This window comes from Micromesistius poutassou (assembly GCF_964030765.1).
Source record: "Micromesistius poutassou genome assembly, chromosome: 1".
Taxonomy (NCBI): domain Eukaryota; kingdom Metazoa; phylum Chordata; class Actinopteri; order Gadiformes; family Gadidae; genus Micromesistius; species Micromesistius poutassou.
The window spans coordinates 22,177,074-22,201,077 of record NC_140271.1 but is presented as its reverse complement, the minus strand read 5'-3'; the positions used below and the strand labels follow the sequence as shown (position 1 = coordinate 22,201,077).

The following is a 24,004-nucleotide window of genomic DNA, read 5'->3' as shown; positions in this document are numbered from 1 at the left end:
CCTCCTGGTCCTCCTCCTGGTCTGGTCCTCCTCCTGGTCTGGTCCTCCTCCTGGTCTGGTCCTCCTCCTGGTCTGGTCCTCCTCCTGGTCTGGTCCTCCTCCTGGTCTGGTCCTCCTCCTGGTCCTCTTCCTGGTCTGGTCCTCCTCCTGGTCTGGTCCTCCTCCTGGTCTGGTCCTCCTCCTGGTCCTCCTCCTGGTCTGGTCCTCCTCCTGGTCTGGTCCTCCTCCTGGTCCTCCTCCTGGTCCTCCTCCTGGTCTGGTCCTCCTCCTGGTCTGGTCCTCCTCCTGGTCTAGTCCTCCTGGTCTGGTCCTCCTCCTGGTCTAGTCCTCCTCCTGGTCTGGTCCTCCTCCTGGTCTAGTCCTCCTCCTGGTCTAGTCCTCCTCCTGGTCTGGTCCTCCTCCTGGTCTAGTCCTCCTGGTCTAGTCCTCCTCCTCCTGGTCTGGTCCTCCTCCTGGTCCGGTCCTCCTCCTGGTCCTCCTCCTGGTCTAGTCCTCCTCCTGGTCTGGTCCTCCTGGTCTGGTCCTCCTCCTGGTCTAGTCCTCCTCCTGGTCTGGTCCTCCTCCTGGTCTAGTCCTCCTCCTGGTCTGGTCCTCCTCCTGGTCTAGTCCTCCTCCTGGTCTGGTCCTCCTCCTGGTCCTCCTCCTGGTCTAGTCCTCCTCCTGGTCTGGTCCTCCTGGTCTGGTCCTCCTCCTGGTCTAGTCCTCCTCCTGGTCTGGTCCTCCTCCTGGTCTGGTCCTCCTCCTGGTCTGGTCCTCCTCCTGGTCTAGTCCTCCTCCTGGTCTGGTCCTCCTCCTGGTCCTCCTCCTGGTCCTCCTCCTGGTCCTCCTCCTGGTCTGGTCCTCCTCCTGGTCTGGTCCTGGTCTGGTCCTCCTCCTGGTCTGGTCCTCCTCCTGGTCCTCCTCCTGGTCTGGTCCTCCTCCTGGTCTGGTCCTCCTCCTGGTCCGGTCCTCCTCCTGGTCTGGTCCTGGTCTGGTCCTCCTCCTGGTCTAGTCCTCCTCCTGGTCCTCCTCCTGGTCTGGTCCTCCTCCTGGTCCTCCTCCTGGTCTGGTCCTCCTCCTGGTCCTCCTCCTGGTCTGGTCCTCCTCCTGGTCCTCCTCCTGGTCTAGTCCTCCTCCTGGTCTGGTCCTCCTCCTGGTCTGGTCCTCCTCCTGGTCCTCCTCCTGGTCCTCCTCCTGGTCTGGTCCTGGTCTGGTCCTAGTCCTGGTCCTCCTCCGGGCTCCCCCTCAACAGGGGGTCTGTGCGCGGCCAGGGGGCTGAACCCTTGTGTCCCCGTCCCTCATGGGGTCCCATCCCAGACTCCAGCTCGGTGTTCAGACGTCAGCGCTCTGTCAGCGCTCAGCAGCCTCTGTGCAGAGCGCTGGACCCACAGCGTGAACCCTGCTCTGAGTCGGCCTCGCTGTCTTCAGCCTCACTCCTGCATCTGAAACGTACAAATGATTCCCGCAAAGAAAACAGACACGCTGTGAGTGTCACCGTTGTGTACCAGGTAGGCCTCGTTAAACATGTTGGAAATGACCAAATCAAACCTCTGGTTCTTTAGATTGGGAAATCATCAACGCGTTATATTAATCCTAATGGGGGGCAGTTGATGTCACTACATCACGCACAGATTCACAAATTCATTTATTGTGGGGCCAAGAACAAAGCCCCAAAACACTGTCTCTAAAACAGTTAATGCGTCCGTGGCCTACTGGTTAAAGAGTTGGACCAGTAGCAGAGTCTCACTCCGGCCAAAAACCAAAAGTTGGCAACCCTGTGAATGTGATGTTTATATTTTTGTGTGTCACTGTTCCTTGTTGAATTGTGTCTCTTCTTTATACCAACACATCCTGGATGTTGTAGTTTCACTCTTAAAAACACAACGCCGTCATTCCGGATCCTTCTTGTGCGGCAGCCATCTTAGGTTGTAGTTTTTAATTAGCCACCTAATAATGATTGAATAATATAAATCTTTATTGTCATTGCACAGGACACAATGACATTGGATGGCAGTCCTCTTGGTGCTTTATAAAATAAATAGTTGTAAAAAGAATATAAAACAATACAAAACAAAACAATGTCCAGCTATACACAGAAACCCCCTCTACCCTCCCACACCCCCACACACACATTGGCATACATTCTGCAGTGCATTAAAGTGACAGTGAGGTAGCGTTGAAAAGAGGATGTACGTCCTCCAATGACACGCCCTCTGGTGATGTCACCGTCTCTCAACACCTACAAAACGTCTAGTAGGAGTGAGGAGACTGTGACATCACAAGAGGGCGTGTTACTGGCACCTCTTGATGCCAACCAAACCGTTCCTAACGAGAGGAGGTATGTGTTATGTCAATGAGTTTGGCTGCCAGTCAGGAGAAGGCCTCACCAGGAAATAGCTGCTGCTGGAACCGCCCTAACGACCGACTGACACCATGAGACACATCTTCATCAGGGAGAAACCGAATCCAGCCTTAAGATACAGACCAGCACATAGGAATCAGACAACATGGACCTGCCACCCTTATGGACCCTTTATCACATTATTGAATACATTCAGTTATTGTAATAATAATTATGATAATTTAACATAATTATTTATTTTTTTATTACATTTCTCTTCTTTTATGTCCAGTTTTTTCCTTTCTTACTCTTAAAATTGAGCAGAAACAGTGAAGAAGCTGAGATCTAACCCGGTATAAACCTGTACTGTTTTAACCTTCTGTGTTTAAAATGCTTTTCCAATGAAAACCCATTTAGGTGAAGGTCAGCTAATGTGAAGGTTAGCTGACCTTCACATTAAGGTGAAGGTCAGCCACCGTCTCGCTGTGTTTGATCAACAGAGTGATGGTATGAATGGAGGCGCGGCCGCCACAGGTTTGGTATGAGGAAGAAGACGTGTGGTGAGGATTAGATCTTTGTGAGATTGTACTGATCACCTGGAACACAGGAGAGGCCTTCTCTAGGTCACGTGTTTCTATTCTCTACTTTATCTACATTTATCTCTTCATGGAAATCATGGGAACACTTTACAATAAGGGTGCATTAATTAACCATTAATTAACTTTAGTTAATGCAGTCATGAGCATTAACAGTTAATGAATAGTAATCATTTAATTATGGTGTTCATGTTTACTAACAATGTCCATAGGAACTAAATACACATGTGAGCAATGTGTATTTAGTTCCCCATGCTAATAGTGTATAATAATGGTTATTACTGCATTTACTAACGTTAATTAATAGTTACTATACCATTAGTTAAATGTTAGTTAATTCACTAATGTTAATGAATGTTTCATTAATGTATGGTAAAGTGTTCATGAAGTCCTGGTATTTATTTTCTGTAACTGAGGAGGACGTGTGAGGCGATGCATCAGAGTGTCTCTACCTGCTGTTTGAACCATCAAGTGTCTCTTTGTATTTCTCTGAGCTTCTAGACATCACAGCTCTGTCCATCGTTCATATTTTAATAAAGTGGTTATTCTTCTGAGTGAAGTCATGGAACAGCAGCCAATAAGAGGTTAGTGTGACAGGAGTTTAAACTGGGAGGGGAACTGGTCCAACTGGTTGGTTCACATCATTCTTTCCTTGTTGTGTTGGACGGTTTGGTGCTGAGCTCTTCATCACAGCAGGGAGAAGACGAGGTACTGTAGTCACCACGCTCCGTCATATCATAATTCATAGGTTATATTTATGAAACCATAATGTAATGTAACGTTACTGCTTTGTAAACTTTGGTGTACTTGACACTTCTCACATTGTTAATTAATTGGTTTGTATGTCGACATTTTCTTGCATGAAAAATGTATTCATCTTTATTCAAACTATTTATCAAATAAGGATTTGAATATTATGTTTAATATCATTAATACTATTACGACTTACGAATAATTATTATAATACATTTATAAGTATTTTGTTTCAATTGTATTGTTATTATGATATCTGTTACAATTATTATTATTATTATTGAGTCATTATTATATATGTTTATATTATTATTATTATTATTAATATTATAATGATCATTTCAATTGTATTATTAATCTCATTGTCAGTATTGTCATTGTGCGTGAGGAAGAGGGCCAGATCTGGGGATGGGGGTGTGGTCTAAACGTCAAGAGGAAGTCAGTAAAGCCATTTTTACCTACAAGCTCCACAAGAGGACTAAGTCATTTGAATGAGAGGCGAAATGTATCCTATTTTTATGAAATGCCAGTGTTTCTCAACCAAATGACTTGGGGTTCAAATGAGTTTATTACAGTATAGATGCAGACAAAAGACAATTTGGATGGATGTGTAGGCCATCTATCTTTTGAAAATTGCACAAGTTCAAGTTTATTTTGTAGGTTATACTGCAGCATACAATACAATGTGCATTGACATTCAGTAAGTCAGTAAAAGAATATAACAAAAAAAAACAGAGAGAGAGAGAGAGAGAGAGAGAGGGAGACAGGGGGGGAGGGAGAGAGAGATAGGGAGACAGGGGGGGAGGGAGAGAGAGAGAGAGAATATGTAGTCCATTGTAGTTCTGTACTCCCAGTTGACACCTGAGTTTTTGCCATTTAGGCCGACAGGCTGTGCTTCCAGGACAAGCCAGACAAGACAAGACAAGACAAGACATGCCAGTGTTTCTCAACCAAATGACTTGGGTTTCAAATGAGTTTATTACAGTATAGATGCAGACAAAAGACAATTTGGATGGATGTGTAGGCCATCTATCATCTATCTGTCTGTGTGTCTGTGTGTCTGTCTGTCTGTGTGTCTGTGTGTCTGTCTAGCTGTCTATCTGTCTGTGTGTCTATATATCTATCTATATCTACCTATAGATATCAATCTTATTCACTTCAGAATGTCCCCTTGCGACCTCTGCTGACAGAAAAAGAGAATTGCATCCTTGGACAAAAAACAATTACACAGGAATACATCAAAAATGCTCTATAATAGCTTATCCCCATCTGATTTAGAAAATGTATGAACACAGGGTGGTACAACAGACATATTTTGGGAAAGTCAAGAAAGTAGGGATTTGGACCGACCACCCCCCCTCGTGCCTCAGTGGTTGAAAAAGCGCGCTAAAGTGCCCTCAAGAGTGACGAAAATGAGAGGAAGTGCCTTATTGGCTGCCCTTTACACGTGCTAAAAATGATTGGGTGCCCTCTAGGTGCCCCTTCATACAATAAGGGATGATGATGTGCCCTCTAGAGCAACGTGCCTTAATGAGGGCCCTGCTAGTGCCCTTCTGCCCGTCCGGTGCCTCCATGGTTGAAGAAGTGTTGCTAAAGTGCCCTCTACAGGGGTGACAACGAGAGGAAGGGCCTTATTGGCTGCCCTTTACACGTGGAAAAACATATTGAGTGCCCTCTAGTGGCGCGTTTCCACTACTAAGCTCCGACTGCTAAGCTCCCAAATCATAGCTTTGTCATGGACATTATCACGCCTGGGTGTGTGGTTGTGGAACAAATGTTAGTAGTTCCCTCTGTGTTTTACTTGATGAAGGTGTTTGTGGAATAAAGTAAAGGTTTTATAGTTCCCTGTGTGGTTTTATCATAGAGGTGTGGTTATCATTTTAATTGTCAGTACCATGTCATTAATTACTTTGATCTGGATCTCCTCATAATAACGTAGTGCTAATCTTAATGAGGGCGAGGACTATTTCATCGTACATGATGCCTCATAGCTTTTTGCGCGCTGGTGGGGCCCCATGTTGTGCAGAATGCGCCCTTTTTATTTTTTCGCCCCTGCCCTTCAAACTGTCTGAGTCCACCACTGATAAGCAGGTTCTATAAAAGCAGAGAATAACCAAACGCTGAATGACCAGAGGAACAATATGTAGTTGTGTTTGTGTCCAGGTCTCCAGTCTACTATGGATGAGGAGAGAGAGGAGGGGGGTCCTACCTCTAAGACCACTCTGTCTGGGGAACATGGCCGCCAGAGCAAAGCTGAGAGGTAAGAAGAGGATCTCTCTCTGTCTGTGACTGTTGTCCATCTCAGAGCTCAGCAGTGATACATCATAAAACCATCAATAGTCTGAGTAAAAGCTGTGTGTGTGTGTGTGTGTGTGTGTGTGTGTGTGTGTGTGTGTGTGTGTGTGTGTGTGTGTGTGTGTGTGTGTGTGTGTGTGTGTGTGTGTGTGTGTGTGTGTGTGTGTGTGTGTGTGTTGAAGCCCAGAGCAGCAGCAGAGAGCAGACTCCCCTGGACCCAGCTGTGTCTCCATGAAGAGTGACCGCTCTATGAATATACCTGTTGGGTTTAAAGATGGACGCCCCTCTAGAGAGGAGAGGTAGGAGTTTCAAACAGACAATGAAACCAGACCAGTTGGTTGTTATCAGACTCTACTGATCAGATAGCCTGGAAATCCAGACCCACCTCTAGAAAGCTGTAGGGTCTGGCAACGAGTAATGAAAATGGCCCAACTCGAGGGGCGGCCCCAAGCATGCATTTGAAAATATCACTGCACTGATATCCAGTGATATCACTGCAATATCACTGGATAACACTACGACCAATCAGAAGAATACAAGGGGTGACGTATCCAGACCAGCGGAGATAACCAATAGATAAGACTCTCGCCTTATCCGATCGGTAAAACAGCAACGCTTTTGGCCCGTCTATATCAGATACACCGATGTGATTGGTTAATGTGCTGGGAGAGGGGAATCGGAGAGGGATTATATTGCTCGCTCCCAGAGGGACTTGCTGAGCAAATTCAAAGTGTGCTCTTGCAAGAAAATAAAATGTTGTGGACCTTCAAACTCTGTTGATTCAGTGTTGTCTCTCTAGAGTTCACATCCAATAATCAGAGCAGTGTTTATAGTGATGTTCACCTGCTCTTTGTGTGTGTGTGTGTGTGTGTGTGTGTGTGTGTGTGTGTGTGTGTGTGTGTGTGTGTGTGTGTTGTGAAGCCCAGGGCAGCAGGAGAGAGCAGACTCCCCTGGACCCAGCTGTGTCTCCATGAAGAGTGACCGCTCTATGAGTCATCCTCCTGACCTTAAAGATGGACGCCCCTCCAGAGAGGAGAGGTAGGAGTTTCAAACAGACAATGAAACAGACCACTTGATATCTGACCCATATCTGAGTTCATCAGAACTGTTTCTCCCCCGGCTTGTCATCAGAATATGTTATCAGTTGTTCGAGTTGACGTCTTTCAGCAAGAGGACCCTGCTCCTCGTACCTCCAGCTCACTCACTTTCTGTCACAAGTCTCTTTGGATAAAAGACAAAATACGACCCCCACTTTTTAAAGAGACGTTTCTGGAAAAATATTTATTTAAGATGTAAAGATGTAAAGTACGGTAACTGTTAGGGCCCAGCTCCTACGGGGAAAGGGAAGCAGCATGGAACCACAAGGAGTCAAATGAAAGGCATTCATCACCAGGAAGACGGAAATGTCGTCTAGACCCCGAATACAAAACAACCCAACTCTTTTAGACGCAATTCCAGGAAAGAAACCTTGTCTTATATTCAGGTCAATACGGTAGTTCTAAATTAGCATTCCTAAGTTTATTTTGAATGAAATTCCATGTAAGAGAAGAATAAAAGGTATAGATAAATTGATTCATGTATAAATAAAGGAACAAGGTCAGGATAAACAAATTATTTTGGAGCCTGTACATCAACAGTCAGTAATCTCATCTCATCTCAACCAATATGACACATTGTTATTCTGCAATAAGAAACAGGACTGTGTGTGTGTGTGTGTGTGTGTGTGTGTGTGTGTGTGTGTGTGTGTGTGTGTGTGTGTGTGTGTGTGTGTGTGTGTGTGTGTGTGTGTGTGTGTGTGTGTGTGCTCCACAGACACCAGAGGAGGTCAAAGGTTCCCAGTGGTCTGTCTGTACAGCAGCAGCACACAGAGTTGAAGGTGTGTAAATGGACAACACTGACATGTGAACAACATCTCTCCTGGAGCTAACAGTCTGGAGCTAACAGTCTGGAGCTAACAGTCTGAAGCTAACAGTCTGGAGCTAACAGTCTGGAGCTAACAGTGTGGAGCTAACAGTCTGGAGCTAACAGTCTGGAGCGAACAGTCTGGAGCTAACAGTCTGGAGCTAACAGTCTGGAGCTAACAGTCTGGAGCTAACGGTCTGGAGCTAACAGTCTGGAGCTAACAGTCTGGAGCTAACAGTCTGGAGCTAACGGTCTGGAGCTAACGGTCTGGAGCTAACAGTGTGGAGCTAACGGTCTGGAGCTAACAGTCTGGAGCTAACGGTCTGGAGCTAACAGTGTGGAGCTAACGGTCTGGAGCTAACAGTGTGGAGCTAACGGTCTGGAGCTAACAGTCTGGAGCTAACGGTCTGGAGCTAACAGTGTGGAGCTAACAGTCAGTCTGGAGCTAACAGTGTGGAGCTAACAGTCTGGCGCTAACGGTCTGGAGCTAACAGTCTGGAGCTAACAGTCTGGAGCTAACAGTGTGGAGCTAACAGTCAGTCTGGAGCTAACAGTGTGGAGCTAACAGTCTGGCGCTAACGGTCTGGAGCTAACAGTCTGGAGCTAACAGTCTGGAGCTAACAGTCAGTCTGGAGCTAACAGTCTGGAGCTAACAGTCTCCAGGCTTCCCTCTTCAGACCAGCAGGACGTGAATCCAGGACAGACGCTTCTGATGTCCTCAGTTAGTTCACAGTAAAGTTCTCATTGATGTTTCGTTCTGTTCCAGAGGATCAAGGAGAACGCACACGCTTTTCTAGACAAGGAGGTGGAGAAGCTCTGGAGGGTTCTCTACCCAGATTACCCACAATGCTCAGCGAGCCAGAGAGAGGAGGAGGATGGAGAGGAGGAGGAGCAGAGGAGGCGCGCCAGAGAGGGAGTGCTAGACATCACACTGCTCTGCATGAAGCAGTTGAAGCTGGAGGAGCTGGCCCACACACTGAAGAGCAGTAAGATACTCTTATTTTGAAAACAGATTAGAAAGTTTGTCTTATTTTAAAACAGAGCCGTAAGAGACTATTATATTTCTTTTAAAGACCTGTACTATTTATAAACACACATTCTTCTGTTGTTTTTTAATTTAGAAATGATTGCTAATGAGTGCCAACATAAAATCAAGTCTCATCTGATGGTGAAGACCCAGTGTGTGTTTGAGGGAATCGCTAAAGCAGGAGAGTCAAGACCTCTGAATGACATCTACACAGAGCTCTACATCACAGAGAGAGGCAGTGGAGAGGTCAACAAGGAACATGAGGTCAGACTGATTGAAACAGCTTCCAGGAAACCAGCCAGGGAGGAAACACCAATCAGATGTGAAGACATCTTTAAACCCTTACCTGGAAAAGATCAACCAATCAGGACAATAATGACAACTGGAGTGGCTGGCATTGGTAAAACCATCTTAACACACAAGTTCACTCTGGACTGGGCTGAAGGCAAAACCAACCACGACATACACTTCACATTTCCAATCACTTTCAGAGAGCTGAATTTACTGAGAGATAAAAGGTTTAGCTTAGTGGAACTTCTTCATCACTTCTTTATTGAGACCAAAGAAGCAGGAATCTGCAGATACGACCGGTTCCAAGTTGTCTTCATCTTGGATGGTCTGGATGAGTGTCGATTTCCTCTGGACTTCCAGAACAACCCGATCTGTACTGATGTCACAGAGTCCACCTCGGTGGACGTGCTGCTGACAAGTGTGTTGACATGGTGACAGAGGTGAGAGGGTTCACCGACCCACAGAAGGAGGAGTACTTCAGGAAGAGATTCAGAGACGAGAAGCTGGCCAGCAAAATCATCTCCCACGTGAAGAAATCACGAAGCCTCCACATCATGTGTCACATCCCAGTCTTCTGTTGGATCACTGCTACAGTTTTTGAGGACATCTTCAAAACATCCCAGGGTGAAGAAGATATGCCCAAGACCATGACTCAGATGTACAGCCACTTCCTGAGGGTTCAGTCCATACAGGGGGAGACGAAGTATCATGGGAGAGCTGAAACAGATCATCACTGGAGTTCAGAGAGCAGGAAGATCATTGTTTCTCTGGGAAAACTGGCTTTTAACCAGCTGGAGAAAGGCAACCTGATCTTCTATGAGGCAGACCTGGCAGAGTGTGGCATCAATGTCAGAGCAGCCTCAGAGTACACAGGAGTGTTCACCCAGATCTTTAAAGAGGAATGTGGGCTGTACCAGAACAAGGTGTTCTGCTTTGTCCATCTGAGCATCCAGGAGTTTCTGGCTGCCCTTTATGTCTTTAAGACATTCATTGACAGTGGTGTCAATCTGATCTCAGAAGAACAACCATCCAGGTGGTCTACTCTTAAAATAAAGAAATCAGATCGCTTCTATGAGAAGGCTGTGGACAAGGCCTTACAGAGTGAGAACGGACACCTGGACTTGTTCCTCCGCTTCCTCCTGGGCCTCTCTCTGGAGACCAATCAGAGTCTCCTACAAGGTCTGCTGAGACAGACAAGTAGTAGCTCACAGACCAATCAGAAATCAGTGTCTTACATCAAGGAGAAGATAAGTGGAGATCTCTCTCCAGAGAGAAGCATCAATCTGTTCCACTGCCTAAATGAGCTTAACGACCGTTCTCTACTGGAGGAGATCCAACAGTACCTGACATCAGGAAGTCTCTCTGGAGAATCTCTCTCTCCTGCTCAGTGGTCAGCTCTGGTCTTCATCTTACTGTCATCAGAAGAGGAGCTGGATGTGTTTGACCTGAAGAAATACTCTGCTTCAGAGGAGGGTCTTCTGAGGCTGCTGCCAGTGGTCAAAGCCTCCAAAACATCTATGTAGGTTCACTAATAACATGTATTACAATAGACAACACAATACACACAGTACTACAATATAAAAGTTATATCAACATACAAAACATCTCTGTAGTTTAACTTATAACATGTATTACAAAATACATAATACTAGAATATAAGTTGTAATAATATACAATCCATCTCTGTAGGTTCATTAATAACATGTATTACAATACAGAACACAATATACATAATACTAGAAGTTAAAGGATATAATAATATACAAAAACATTTCCGTATATGTTCTAAGACCTTGTATTTCAACACATGCAACACAATAATACTAGAATAATATAAACATCTACAATACATGTCTGTTGGTCCAGGCATAACAAATATTCTCACTTATAACAAATATCTGTATACAAAGACATAGTTGTATGATACAAAGATATTTACTTTGTTTAAAGGTGACATATTATACCACCAGGCGTGAGTGTGATTAGCCATTTTGAAAAAAACCATGGTGTCAGACTCATGGGGGATTCTGGGAGCTCCACTGTAGAACGGAAATACGTCACCTTCACTTGAATAAGGAAGTAAGTTGTAAACAACGTGAAAGAATAACAAGATCGCTATATGTATGTGAAATAGATCGTAACTAATGCAGAAACATCAGGGTATTGCAATGTTCCGTAATTGGACGTTTTACGTATTTTATCAAATTTCACTGAACAAATTATTCACGACAAGAGTCAAATGAAAGACGGTTACTCTGTAACTCCTTTATCATCAAAGCATGACAAACTTACATCTGTATAATTTACAAGCCTCTCAAGAGATGTGGTCGATTGGAGTGTTGTACTAGTCCAATACTGCAATAGGGGGCAGCAGAGTGGCTGGAGGCGCGTCGTAGACAGTGGAGGTTCCGTTCTACAGTGGAGCTCCCAGAATCCCCCATGAGTCTGCAACCAGACCCCACCTGGTGGTATAATATCTCACCTTTAAATAAAAGCTGAACTGACATACATTCAACCAACTTCATGTTAATAGGGATATAATTTCTGAAGAGTTACATGTTCTTGTCTGTTTTTGTTTTGTTTAAAGGTTGAATGGCTGTAATCTGTCAAAGAGATGCTGTAAAGCTCTGGCCTCAGTTCTCAGCTCCAACTCCTCTAGTCTGAGAGAGCTGGACCTGAGTACCAATGATCTGCAGGATTCAGGAGTGAAGCTGCTCTCTGCTGGACTGGGGAGTCCACACTGTACACTGGAAACTCTCAGGTCAGTTTACTTAATGTGCATAATAACATTTTACTATCAGCAGACATTCAGCTGATTCTTAGATAGTAAAGTAGTTGTCACAAGCCTAGACATTATCATTGTATGCATGCCAACTAAAATACTTGGAAATACACTTGAGAAAATAAATTCTGCTCTTGTTTTTCTGAATTAACGACATAATTATGTTGAATTCTGAGTTTTTATGGAATAATAAGATGCTCTTTTTTTCTGAATTAGTGTTAATTATCGCATTATTCTGAGATAAGATTTCATGGCAAAAATAAATGTGCTGTTTTTGTGATTTAACGAGATACCTCCAAATCCCAAGAGAAGCTCTCCTCTCTATGGAGTACGGTAGCTGCTGCTCATCAGCCTTAAAGAACCAGTGAACCCAAAACTACATTTTTTGGTTTTAAACGTGGTCATTTGTTTTATTTGATCATCAATATAGTAATGTATTAATAATATATATAATATGATAAAAGTGTATGCCATTTTATCACTGTTACTGAAATGAGTCCCAATTTAGAGAGAAAAGGGGTCAAATCGTATGTTTTTGCCATTCTCCCCAAAACACGCCGTGAACGTTCCACTCTGCTGAACGCAGGTGGCGTTCTTTACGTGACGTCAGACCTTTACTGAGGAAGTCTGACGTCACGACCGAGGGGCACCCCCCTCCTCTGTGAAGCTCCGTCTGAGCAGCTGTTAAGGGGAAGTAGAGCGAGTGGACCCAAATGCTCACACAGAGTGAGGCTGACAGACAGTAAATCAAAGGGTCTTTACTGAGGGACACAAATATGTAAAGGAGGGACTTGGGGCTTGAAGGCTGGAGGGTAGTCAGACAGGGGAGGGGTCGGTGACAGGAGGGTAGTCAGACAGGGGAGGGGTCGGAGACAGGAGGGTAGTCAGACAGGGGAGGGGTCGGTGACAGGAGGGTAGTCAGACAGGGGAGGGGTCGGTGACAGGAGGGTAGTCAGACAGGGGAGGGGTCGGTGACACTGTACAGGGAGGAGATTGTTAGGGCGAGCGACGGAGCCCAAGGACTCAACAATGTAGACACTAGGAGGGACCAGGGACGAGGTACTGACTGTTAGTGTGAAACAACGATCTAGCGATGATTGTATACATTTAAAATGTCTTAAATTACATATTAAACTAGGATTAGTTGTGTGAATATTTTGAATAGACAGTAGTTTAACTGTCTGTTAAAAATGTTCTGAAGAGTAACATGTTCCTGTCTGTTTGTGTGAGTGTAGAGCCCTAAAGTAGAATAACAGACTCTTCTTAAAAAGTTTCTTTGAAGACACGTTTTCCAGTTGTTTCATCATTCATAAAACATTATAGATGTATAATTAATGTATAATTAAAACAACTGCATATTGTTTAAAGGCTGACTGGCTGCCATCTGTCAGAGATATGCTGTAAAGCTCTGGCCTCAGTTCTCAGCTCCAACTCCTCTAGTCTGAGAGAGCTGGACCTGAGTACCAATGATCTGCAGGATTCAGGAGTGAAGCTGCTCTCTGCTGGACTGGGGAGTCCACACTGTACACTGGAAACTCTCAGGTCAGTTTAATTAATGTGCATAATAACATTTTACTATCAGCAGACATTCAGCTGATTCTTAAATAGTGTAGTAGTTGTCACAAGCCTAGACGTAATCATTGTATGCATGCCACCTAACATACTTGGAAATTCACTTGAGAAAATAAATTCTGCTCTTGTTTTTCTGAATTAGTGACATAATTAACTCTGAATTCTGAGTTTTCATGCAATAATAATGCACTCTTTTTTTCTGAATTACTGTGTTCATTATCTCAGAATTCTGAGATAAGATTTCATGGCAAAAATAAATGTTCTGTTTTTGTGATTTAACAAGTTTTAATATGTTTTATATAATCTTATAGTAATCCATGCCATTTTATCACTGTTACTGAAATGAGTCCCAATTTAGAGAGAAAAGGGGTCAAATCCTATGTTTTTGCCATTCTCCCCAAAACACGCCGTGAACGTTCCACCCTGCTGAACGCAGGTGGCGTTCTTTACGTGACGTCAGACCTTTACCGAGGAAGTCTGACGTCACGACCGAGGGGCACCCCCCTCCTCTGTGAAGCTCCGTCTGAGCAACTGTTAAGGGGAAGTAGAGCGAGTGGACCCAAATGCTCACACAGAGTGAGGCTGACAGACAGTAAATCAAAGGGTCTTTACTGAGGGACACAAATATGTTAAGGAGGGACTTGGGGCTTGAAGGCTGGAGGGTAGTCAGACAGGGGAGGGGTCGGTGACAGGAGGGTAGTCAGACAGGGGAGGGGTCGGTGACAGGAGGGTAGTCAGACAGGGGAGGGGTCGGTGACAGGAGGGTAGTCAGACAGGGGAGGGGTCGGTGACAGGAGGGTAGTCAGACAGGGGAGGGGTCGGTGACAGGAGGGTAGTCAGACAGGGGAGGGGTCGGTGACAGGAGGGTAGTCAGACAGGGGAGGGGTCGGTGACAGGAGGGTAGTCAGACAGGGGAGGGGTCGGTGACAGGAGGGTAGTCAGACAGGGGAGGGGTCGGTGACACTGTACAGGGAGGAGATTGTTAGGGCGAGCGACGGAGCCCAAGGACTCAACAATGTAGACACTAGGAGGGACCAGGGACGAGGTACTGACTGTTAGTGTGAAACAACGATCTAGCGATGATTGTATAAATTAGAAATGTCTTAAGTTACATATTCAACTAGGGTCAGTTGTGTGAATATTTTTAATAGACAGTAGTTTAACTGTCTGTTAAAAATGTTCTGAAGAGTAACATGTTCCTGTCTGTTTGTGTGAGTGTAGAGCCCTAAAGTAGAATAACAGACTCTTCTTAAAATGTTTCTTTGAAGACATGTTTTCCAGTTGTTTCATTATTTATAAAACATTATAGATGTATCATTTATGTATAATTAACAACTAATTAACAACTGCATATTGTTTAAAGGCTGACTGGCTGCCATCTGTCAGAGAGATGCTGTGAAGCTCTGGCCTCAGTTCTCAGCTCCAACTCCTCTAGTCTGAGAGAGCTGGACCTGAGTACCAATGATCTGCAGGATTCAGGAGTGAAGCTGCTCTCTGCTGGACTGGGGAGTCCACACTGTACACTGGAAACTCTAAGGTCAGTTTTAGTCAAGGTGCAAAAACAATTAAACTAATTGTTGTATGAAATGTATTAATAATTAAAATGACAGTTTTACATAATGTGCAAACAGTCACGCCACAATGTTCCATATCAGAAGACATTTGACCGATTTCAAGTTCTTTGTTATATTTTTGGATTGTTGAGGAATTACTTTGGACGTTCTGACCATAGACTGAATAGCTGTTGACTCTCACCAAAACATTTACACTGGTCTGTTCCTTGTTATCAAGACATTTTTACACAATGGTTCAACATTCATGGTTCAGCAGCTCATTTGCATGAAGGCTACAGACACCAGAAACAGCACATTGTGAAGGGACTGAAACAGAGGGGAATAGCGCTAGGAGAGATTTTGTTTCCCAGAAGCTATTTCCAGCAAACAGCTTCAAAAACATGTTTTCCTGAACTCATATGCTATGTTCACTTGTTGAGAAAACACCATAATAAGTCCTCTTTAAGACCTCCTTCCTATGAGTTGCTTGTGTGTGTGTGTGTGTGTGTGTGTGTGTGTGTGTGTGTGTGTGTGTGTGTGTGTGTGTGTGTGTGTGTGTGTGTGTGTGTGTGTGTGTGTGTGTGTGTGTGTGTAGGTTGTCTGGCTGCCTGGTCACACAGGAAGGCTGTGCTTCTCTGGCCTCAGCTCTGAGCTCCAACCCCTCCCATCTGAGAGAGCTGGACCTGAGCTACAATCACCCAGGAGACTCAGGAGCTGCGCTGCTCTCTGCTGGACTGGAGGATCCACACTGGAGACTGGACACTCTCAGGTATGGAGAGGACAGCTCACCACTCAGGGACAATGTCTCCTACAAGGATCAGTGGACCATGTTACCGTTCCACTGATCGCTCATTATACCACAGTAAAGGGGACAACGCCCCTTTACTGTGGTATAATGAGAACACACAGCCTGTCATGATCTATTGCTTTTATAAAACGGTGAATGAATGAAAGTCATAGACACCCTCAATTTTGAAAAAGCGAGAAAGTCAGAAAAGCATTTTTTTTAACGAATACAAAAAAGTAGTCCCTCCTGGCTGCCGGCAATTTAGCCTACTATCGAGTTCACTCACCGTGTGCCTATTGCTTTACAACATTTCCACCCTCTCCAGCAATCAAAATGTTTTTAGGCTTCAGTGAACTATGCTATTGCTTTTATATATAAATAAACAACAGTTCAAGTTAGGCGCAGAGTGATACTGAACTCTGTAAACTGAACGGGCGTCATAGCTGTGTGTATACGCTCAATATACAACCGTTGGGAACCAATCAGATCGCTTGATTTAAGCCACCCGTTTTATAAATATAAATAAACAACAGTTCAAGTTAGGCGCAGAGTGATACTGAACTCTGTAAACTGAACGGGCGTCATAGCTGTGTGTATATGCTCAATATACAACAGTTGGGAACCAATCAGATCGCTTGATTTAAGCCACCCGTTTTATATTACTAGATAATGTGCTCTCATTTAGAAACAACAGTTATGTTAATGTTTCAGTTTTTGGAGACAAAATGCTGCTCTCTTTGTTAACATGTGAATAATGTTCCCTTGTCTAAAGACAACATGCTGCTCTCGCTTTGTTAACATGTGAATAATGTTTCCCTGTCTAAAGACAACATGCTGCTCTCTCTTTGTCAACATGTGAATAATGTTTCCCTGTCTAAAGACAACATGCTGCTCTCTCTTTGTTAACATGTGAATAATGTTTCCCTGTCTAAAGACAACATGCTGCTCTCTCTTTGTTAACATGTGAATAATGTTTCCCTGTCTAAAGACAACATGCTGCTCTCTCTTTGTCAACATGTGAATAATGTTTCCCTGTCTAAAGACAACATGCTGCTCTCTCTTTGTCAACATGTGAATAATGTTTCCCTGTCTAAAGACAACATGCTGCTCTCTCTTTGTTAACATGTGAATAATGTTTCCCTGTCTAAAGACAACATGCTGCTCTCTCTTTGTCTCCCCAGTGTGGAGCACGGTGGAGTGCGGAGGATGAAACCAGCTCTAAAGAAGTGTAAGTGTCTGTTTAGTTTGATTCATCTCAACACACACTAACTATAGAGATGGAAAGTCCATCCACACAGCAGGAGGTGACGTCGGTTCAGTAATATTAACCGTGAGCGGCCAGCCGTACGAGGGCTGAAACGTGTGCGAGTTTGACCCCCGTGTGCAGGGTTCTAAATTAACTTTTTTGATTACCAGCCAATTGGGCTGGTAACTTTCTAAAGTTACCAGCCAATCAGAATTTCCACTAGCCAAATTTTTTGTTGATATTTGTTGTTGATATTCTGCGTTTAGTTTAACGCGGTGGTTCTCTAACTTTTTCGGTCACCCCCCACTTTGGACAAGGGGGGATTTTCAAGCCCCACATGCCCCCATCGCCCCAACACAATGCTAATGAAATACGCCAAGCTTAACATTTCCAAATTTATTGAAGTAACATCAAGTTACATCATGTTGTATCTAAATTCTAACTAAATAACATCAAATAACAGCAACTTCAACAATAGAGAAAATAAAAGTGCAGCTGTGTTATAACTTGCATCAAGTTCAAAGATAGAGAAAATAAAAGTGCAGCTGAAAGAAAAAAGAGCGAGACTTCTCCGGTGCTGGATCTGATGCCTATTCAGGAGCGGAGGACTCAACTAGAACCGTCCACAGTGGATGATGTGCTTTTTTGCACGGCAATCTAAAGCACCACGCCAAACACCACTAGTGTAATTCCCCGGCGTTCCATCTTATGTGTCTGATTTTCCTTCAGGTGCGGGTCGGGCGTTGGTATCAGTTTATAGCGGGTCTGGTCGGGTGCGGAATGTAATTTGCGCTACTGTCGGAACACGGGTCGGATGTGGTTTTAAGTTTTGCGGGTAAGGACGGGTGCGGGTTTGCAAATAAGAGGCGTGCAGGACTCTGCTCTGCTCATCTCTCTCCACTCCGCTCTGCCTCTGGCTCACACACACTCTGCCCCGGCCCCGCTCTTCCACCACTCGCCTCACTTTTTTAAATCCCCTTCAGCGCGAAACATGCATTTGCAACATCTTGCTCCGACTGTTTTTGACTGACTCATTTTTAAATGTTTAGCTACCCTGGCCTACACACAAATTTAGGATTGAGTTGCAATTGGCAAGGCAGGTTAACGAGCACAGCGGCGCGGCGCCCCCGATATAGAACGACCAGTTGGAGCGCGGCGACGGCACCTATTTTATTGCATGAACAAATATTGATATATATCTTATATCGACATTCTGCTTGAAAATAGGAGATATGACTTTTGGCCCATATCGCCCAGCCCTACTGTCAAGCTTTCGCTCCTACCATAAGAAACATGGAGTTTTCAGTGACACTTCCTCCCGTTTGTCGCGCCCCACCTGCACGTCTCTATTCCCCACCAGTGGGGCGCGCCCCACACAACATCACGTAGCATCACCACAGTGCTCATGGGAAATGTAGTCAGTACTGCCCAGGGAGCGAGAACAGTACGACAATTCACCATGACGTCACAATTCGTTCTTCCGGGTGGCAAAAGCCGAAGCGTTCTCCGATGGCACCACTAGTAAACAAACCCTTCCATGTCATTTGACCAGGGCAGAGCGATCCAGAAAACAGAGTCAATGGCTAGTCCATACATGCTTTTTTGAGTGAGAGATGCATTTCTGAAAGTACCCCGCCTACAGTTACCAAACGAGCGAGTCAGTTTCGGCGCCCCCTCCTACACAGGAGGGGGGGGTACATTTGCATATTACCACCCACTTCCCCACCCCCCTCCAATCAGAGCATAGATACGATTTTGTGGACCTGGACCAGCGGACGAGCGCTGGGCGGAGATGTTCGCGCATTTCAGAAGCAGGGAGATTCCATACAGAAATAGATGTGACCGCCTGGCAGGGAGAAGCTCCCCCGCCGGAGCTCCCAGACTGCCGCCAGAACTCCGGCGGCAGTCCGGCAGCCCCGCTCCGGGAGTACGGCGGGGGAGCTTCGGCGGCAGTCCGGCAGCTCAGCTCCGGGAGCACAATCCCTTTCTCCTCCATGTCGCGGTTCAATCCGGACTTCAGAGAGTCAAAGCCAAAGTCCCTTTGCCCCAATTCTTCTGAACCATGGCCGAGATAACCCCCACTACGAGTCTTTACTTGTTGTGGAAGTACCAGAGACGTCAGACGCAGTCTTTATGATTCATAATATCATCAGAGGCGCACATAGCTTTTGGCCCTGATATTAGATATATTATATAGATACCTATATATTATATAATGTATTATTGTTATTATTATATAGATATAGAGCTCAGGGAGTCCGCAAACGGCAACAATCACTTCTCCTCCATGCTGTGGTTCACTCTGACAGCTGATTGGTCAATGGTCAGCAGCTCATTTGCATGAAGGCTACAGACACCAGAAACAGCACATTGTGAAGGGACTGAAACAGAGGGGAATAGCGCTAGGAGAGATTTTGTTTCCCAGAAGCTATTTCCAGCAAACAGCTTCAAAAACATGTTTTCCTGAACTCATATGCTATGTTCACTTGTTGAGAAAACACCATAATAAGTCCTCTTTAAGACCTCCTTCCTATGAGCTGCTTGGATGTGACCGCGGGACTGTGTGTGTGTGTGTGTGTGTGTGTGTGTGTGTGTGTGTGTGTGTGTGTGTGTGTGTGCAGTGCTTTGTGGTCATCAGTTATTATTTTCTCTCATATGGACGCTAGCTTTCCTTTGAGAAGCAAAAGGCAAAATGTGTTGGGGGCGCCCAACACATCATCAACACATCGCCCCCCCCCCCGTCAACATTTCCGATCGCCCCCCCCCGGTGAACAACCCTGTGATCGCCCCCCACCGTCCCCCCCTGTCAACAATCCCGATCGCGCAGGGGGGGGGGCACAATTCTACAATTCAGTGTAGAACCGATCGCCCCCCCCCCCCCCCCCCCCCCCGTCAACAACCCTGTGATCGCCCCCCACCGTCCCGATCGCGCGGGAGGGGGGTGGGGGGGGGTGTAGAACCGGCCCTGGTAACGGTGTCTTGTTCTCCCCTCAGATGCCTGTGAACTCACACTGGACCCAAACACAGCCCACAGACAACTCTCTCTGTCTGAGGACAACAGAAAGGTGACGGTGGTTAAAGAGCTGCAGCCGTATCCTGATCACCCAGAGAGGTTTGACTACTGGGTCCAGGTGTTGGGAAGAGAGGTTCTGACTGGTCGCTGTTACTGGGAGGTAGAGAGGGAAGGAGGTGTTGGTGTAGGAGTGACATACAGAGGAATCACAAGGAGAGGAGAGGGTGATGACAGCATGTTTGGAGGGAACAACAAGTCCTGGTGTCTTTGGTGTTATGATGACGATTACTCTGCCGAGCACAACAATATAGCAACAGCCATCCGTCTCCCCCCCGCTGGCTCTAACAGAGTAGGAGTGTATCTGGACCGGCCTGCTGGCACTCTGTCCTTCTACAGAGTGTCCCCAGGTGGAGGAGGGTCCTCAGACACACTGACACACATCCACACCTTCAGGACCTCCTTCACCCAGGAGGACCTCCTCCCTGCGTTTGGGTTTATGGCTTCTGGTATCTCAGTCTCTCTGAGTCAGTTGTATTGACACACACACACACACACACACACACACACACACACACACACACACACACACACACACACACACACACACAGTTTCTCCATATGTTCTGTTTTTTTTAACTCAAAACTTTTTTTTATGCAATAGGGAATTCATTATCCTCAATATCATATCTTTGGCTTCCTCTACAGTTATAAAAAGTATTATGCATTGAGCTTCCTCTACAGTTATAAAGATGAATTGTTCAGATGAGGAGAGTTTGATGATGAAAGCTATTTTAAAAAGGTGTGTTTTCAGTGATGCTCAATAAATCCCTCAGTTATCAGTAATTATTACATTTCTATCTTTAGTGATCGCTCTATTGGTAAATTCTGTAGTATATTTGTATCAACCACTTTATTATTCTTGTACAAACACAGTCATGTCGCTTTATATTATGTTGATGTTGATTTGATTTAGGATGATGATTTAAACAGTCCTTAACTTGACTGAAACAAGCAGGGTCATGGATCGGGATTGATAGTGTATTAAATGTACTGGGGTTATGAATCGGGATAGATAGTGTATTAAATGTACTGGGGTCATGGATCAGGATAGATAGTGTATTAAATGTGTTTTTTTAAAGAGTAATTTATTCTTCAACCTACAAAAACGAATAACCATGTTTGAATGAATAATGTTAATATGTAGTTTTTTAAACATAAATAAAATAAAGTTGGTGCTATAACCGAGTATGGCCAATAGATGGTAGTGTTTCTAATTTATTCTAATTTTATGAATTCTGAATTGTGGACACTTTTGAAATGGAAACTAACGATTGTTAACCTATTAGGTATTGATCAAGACCGGAAGAAAATAAATGAAACAATTAAATTAATCAAATCTATAACATTAATAATGTAAAAAAAAAATAATGTATAAATACAGAAATAAGAGATGTGTATTCTGTCGTCTCCTGGTCCTTCTTTAGTGGTCAGTTTATAAATCCTCTGCATGGAGGGTCACTTTACAGGTGTCTCTGTGACTGAACACAGCGCTGTGTGAGTGTGAATCCAACATGGAGACATTTACCAACATTTACCAACGCCTGTCTCCTTATAAATAATCTTATAATATAATAATCTTATAAATAAAAAAAATCACAATCCACGACAAAAACATCACATACGCCATTACATGCTCCGAATGCCACATCATATATGTCGGCGAAACAAAGCACACAATACTCACTTGACTCAAACAACATTTATATAACATACACAGAGGTACATCCAACACTAGACTGGTGGAACATTTCCAAACACACCCCATTACCTCATCATTCATCACTGGGCTGGAGATGAAGGCGTGCTGGTCGGACAGACAGAGGAAGGCGGCGGAGCGTAGATGGATAGCCAAACTAAAAACACTTACCCCCTTGGGCCTGAACGTCAGGGAGTAGGGACCGCGCCGGGCCGCTGCTGGGGGCGCTGGGAGAACCCGGGACTCCTCCTTGGGGCTCCCTGCATGGCACCGGGTCCACAGTGTGCGTTTTAAAATGTTGCATGTTTTTATTACTGTGTGTTCTTTTTTACCATGATTTTATTTAGGCCTCCAGTTTTACAAGTTCCAAATTCTGTTGGAGGCCTCTCGTCCTTATTTTTATTCTTTTCATTTTACTTACCTATTTATTTATTTATGTATTTATTTATTTATTTTCTTACCTTGGCACTTATTTTAGCACTTTTTATCTTTTATCCACGTGTTTTTAGTGTTTCTGCATTTTATATCTATTTATATATTATTCGTTTTACATATATATATGTGTGTGCATGGTTTTAATTTAAAGGACTTCCTGCATATCTTAACATGAATTTTAGATTGCAGTGTGCTTCCTTTTTTATCCCAAACTTTTTATCCTATATTCTTTATTTATTCATATACATGCGTTTTAATTATTATTTTTGATGATTTATTATTTATGAGAGGATGTGTATGGATGGGTCTGAGTGTGTGTGTGTGTGTGTGGATCTCTCCCCCTTCTTTTTATTAATTTCACAAAAACAACAAAAATACTCACCTTACTTTTGCTCCGCGCCTCCTCAGACCCCAGCTGCTGCTCCTCCTGCTCTTCCTGCTCCCCCTTCTCTTCCCCTGTTTTTATTCCGTTTTTTTAAAACAGAAAAATGAAAAAACATTTTATACTTTTATACACGTCTATATAAAAAAAAGAAAAAAACAAAATAAAAGCATTGGGAGATGGTGTGCCAGTGCACCCAGGGTCATGGACCTACAAAACAGAATCACATGCAAAAACCTAACCCAGTCACCTAACCCCAACCCAGACCCCTAACCCTAACCCAGACACCTAACCCTAACCCAGACACCTAACCCTAACCCAGACACCTAACCCAGACACCTAACCCTAACCCAGACACCTAACCCTAACACCTAACCCAGACACCTAACCCTAACCCAGACACCTAACCCTAACACCTAACCCTAACCCAGACACCTAACCCTAACACCTAACCCTAACACCTAACCCTAACCCAGACACCTAACCCTAACCCTAACCCAGACACCTAACCCTAACCCGAGTCCAGACACCTAACCCTAACCCGAGTCCAGACCCCTAACCCTAACGATGTGATCGGCCCCAGACACTGAACCCCATCCTGAATCCAGACACCCAATCCCATCAGTTGACAGATTTATTTGAGCACCTGCTCTAACCCTGACAGTTAGTTTGGGGTTAGAGCCCAAGTTTCAAATCCTCTTACGCGAGGCCTCCCCAGGCTTTTACCCCCCCCCCCCACACCCCGATAACAATACCTGGGACTGAGCGGTGTATGGAGTACAGGATTGTTTTTTAGAGCAATTCTTGCTTTCTCTGGGGTGCTGGGGAGTTGAAGCGAATGCGCCTACTGGTGGATACGCCCAGATGCTCAGCCCTGCCAAACCAGAACCAAACCAGAGCCCTGGATGGACCCAGAATCTCAGCCCTGCCTTAACCAACCTTTATCCTAACCCTAACCCTAACCCTAACCTCGGGGGGCCTTCCTCGGGTCAGAGTGTCCTTTCCATTTTACATTTTTAAAGCCCAACTGTAACACGAAAAAACCTTCAATTCCAACTAGAAAACGATAAGCGTTTCAATTTTTTAATTCCAAACTGGAAAACAAAAGTTTTTTTCAAACTATTCATTATTGGGTCAAAGTACATGTGGCCAAAGAGTCCATGAGTCACACCAAAATCCTAAGTCCCGGCGCTACAGGCGCACGGGAACGCTGACCCTGACCCTAACCAAGGTCGTTCAGACTTGCGGACAACGTCTATCCCCACTAAAGTGACCACAGGCTTTCCGATAGTAA

The 24,004-nt window shown here is 44.7% G+C and overlaps 4 protein-coding genes across 4 annotated transcripts in view; all 4 read left to right on the top strand.

Annotated features, from left to right (window-relative positions):
* The window catches only part of LOC311374224 (uncharacterized protein), a 56,133-nt gene extending 49,712 nt beyond the window's left edge, over positions 1 to 6,421 (top strand). Inside the window, exon 5 of the mRNA XM_084488139.1 lies at positions 6,147 to 6,421. Coding sequence (XP_084344265.1) covers positions 6,147 to 6,267 — 121 coding nt within the window. The 3' untranslated portion in view covers positions 6,268 to 6,421. The remainder of the gene's footprint in view (positions 1 to 6,146) is intronic.
* The window catches only part of LOC311374003 (NLR family CARD domain-containing protein 3-like), a 123,399-nt gene that overhangs the window by 45,562 nt on the left and 53,833 nt on the right, over positions 1 to 24,004 (top strand). The gene's annotated exons all lie outside the window — the stretch shown is intronic.
* LOC311374652 (uncharacterized protein) overlaps positions 6,890 to 24,004 on the top strand; it is an 83,483-nt gene continuing 66,368 nt past the window's right edge. The window contains 1 exon segment of the mRNA XM_084488142.1: positions 6,890 to 7,002. Within this exon segment, the coding sequence (XP_084344268.1) occupies positions 6,935 to 7,002 (68 nt within the window). The 5' untranslated portion in view covers positions 6,890 to 6,934.
* Positions 8,758 to 21,552, top strand: LOC311374540 (NLR family CARD domain-containing protein 3-like). Its single transcript, XM_084488141.1, is given in 9 exon segments — positions 8,758 to 8,852; positions 8,988 to 9,599; positions 9,602 to 10,703; positions 11,772 to 11,945; positions 13,335 to 13,508; positions 14,902 to 15,075; positions 15,687 to 15,860; positions 17,060 to 17,106; positions 20,119 to 21,552. Coding segments are annotated over 9 exon segments (3,060 nt in total). The 5' UTR covers positions 8,758 to 8,806; the 3' UTR covers positions 20,676 to 21,552.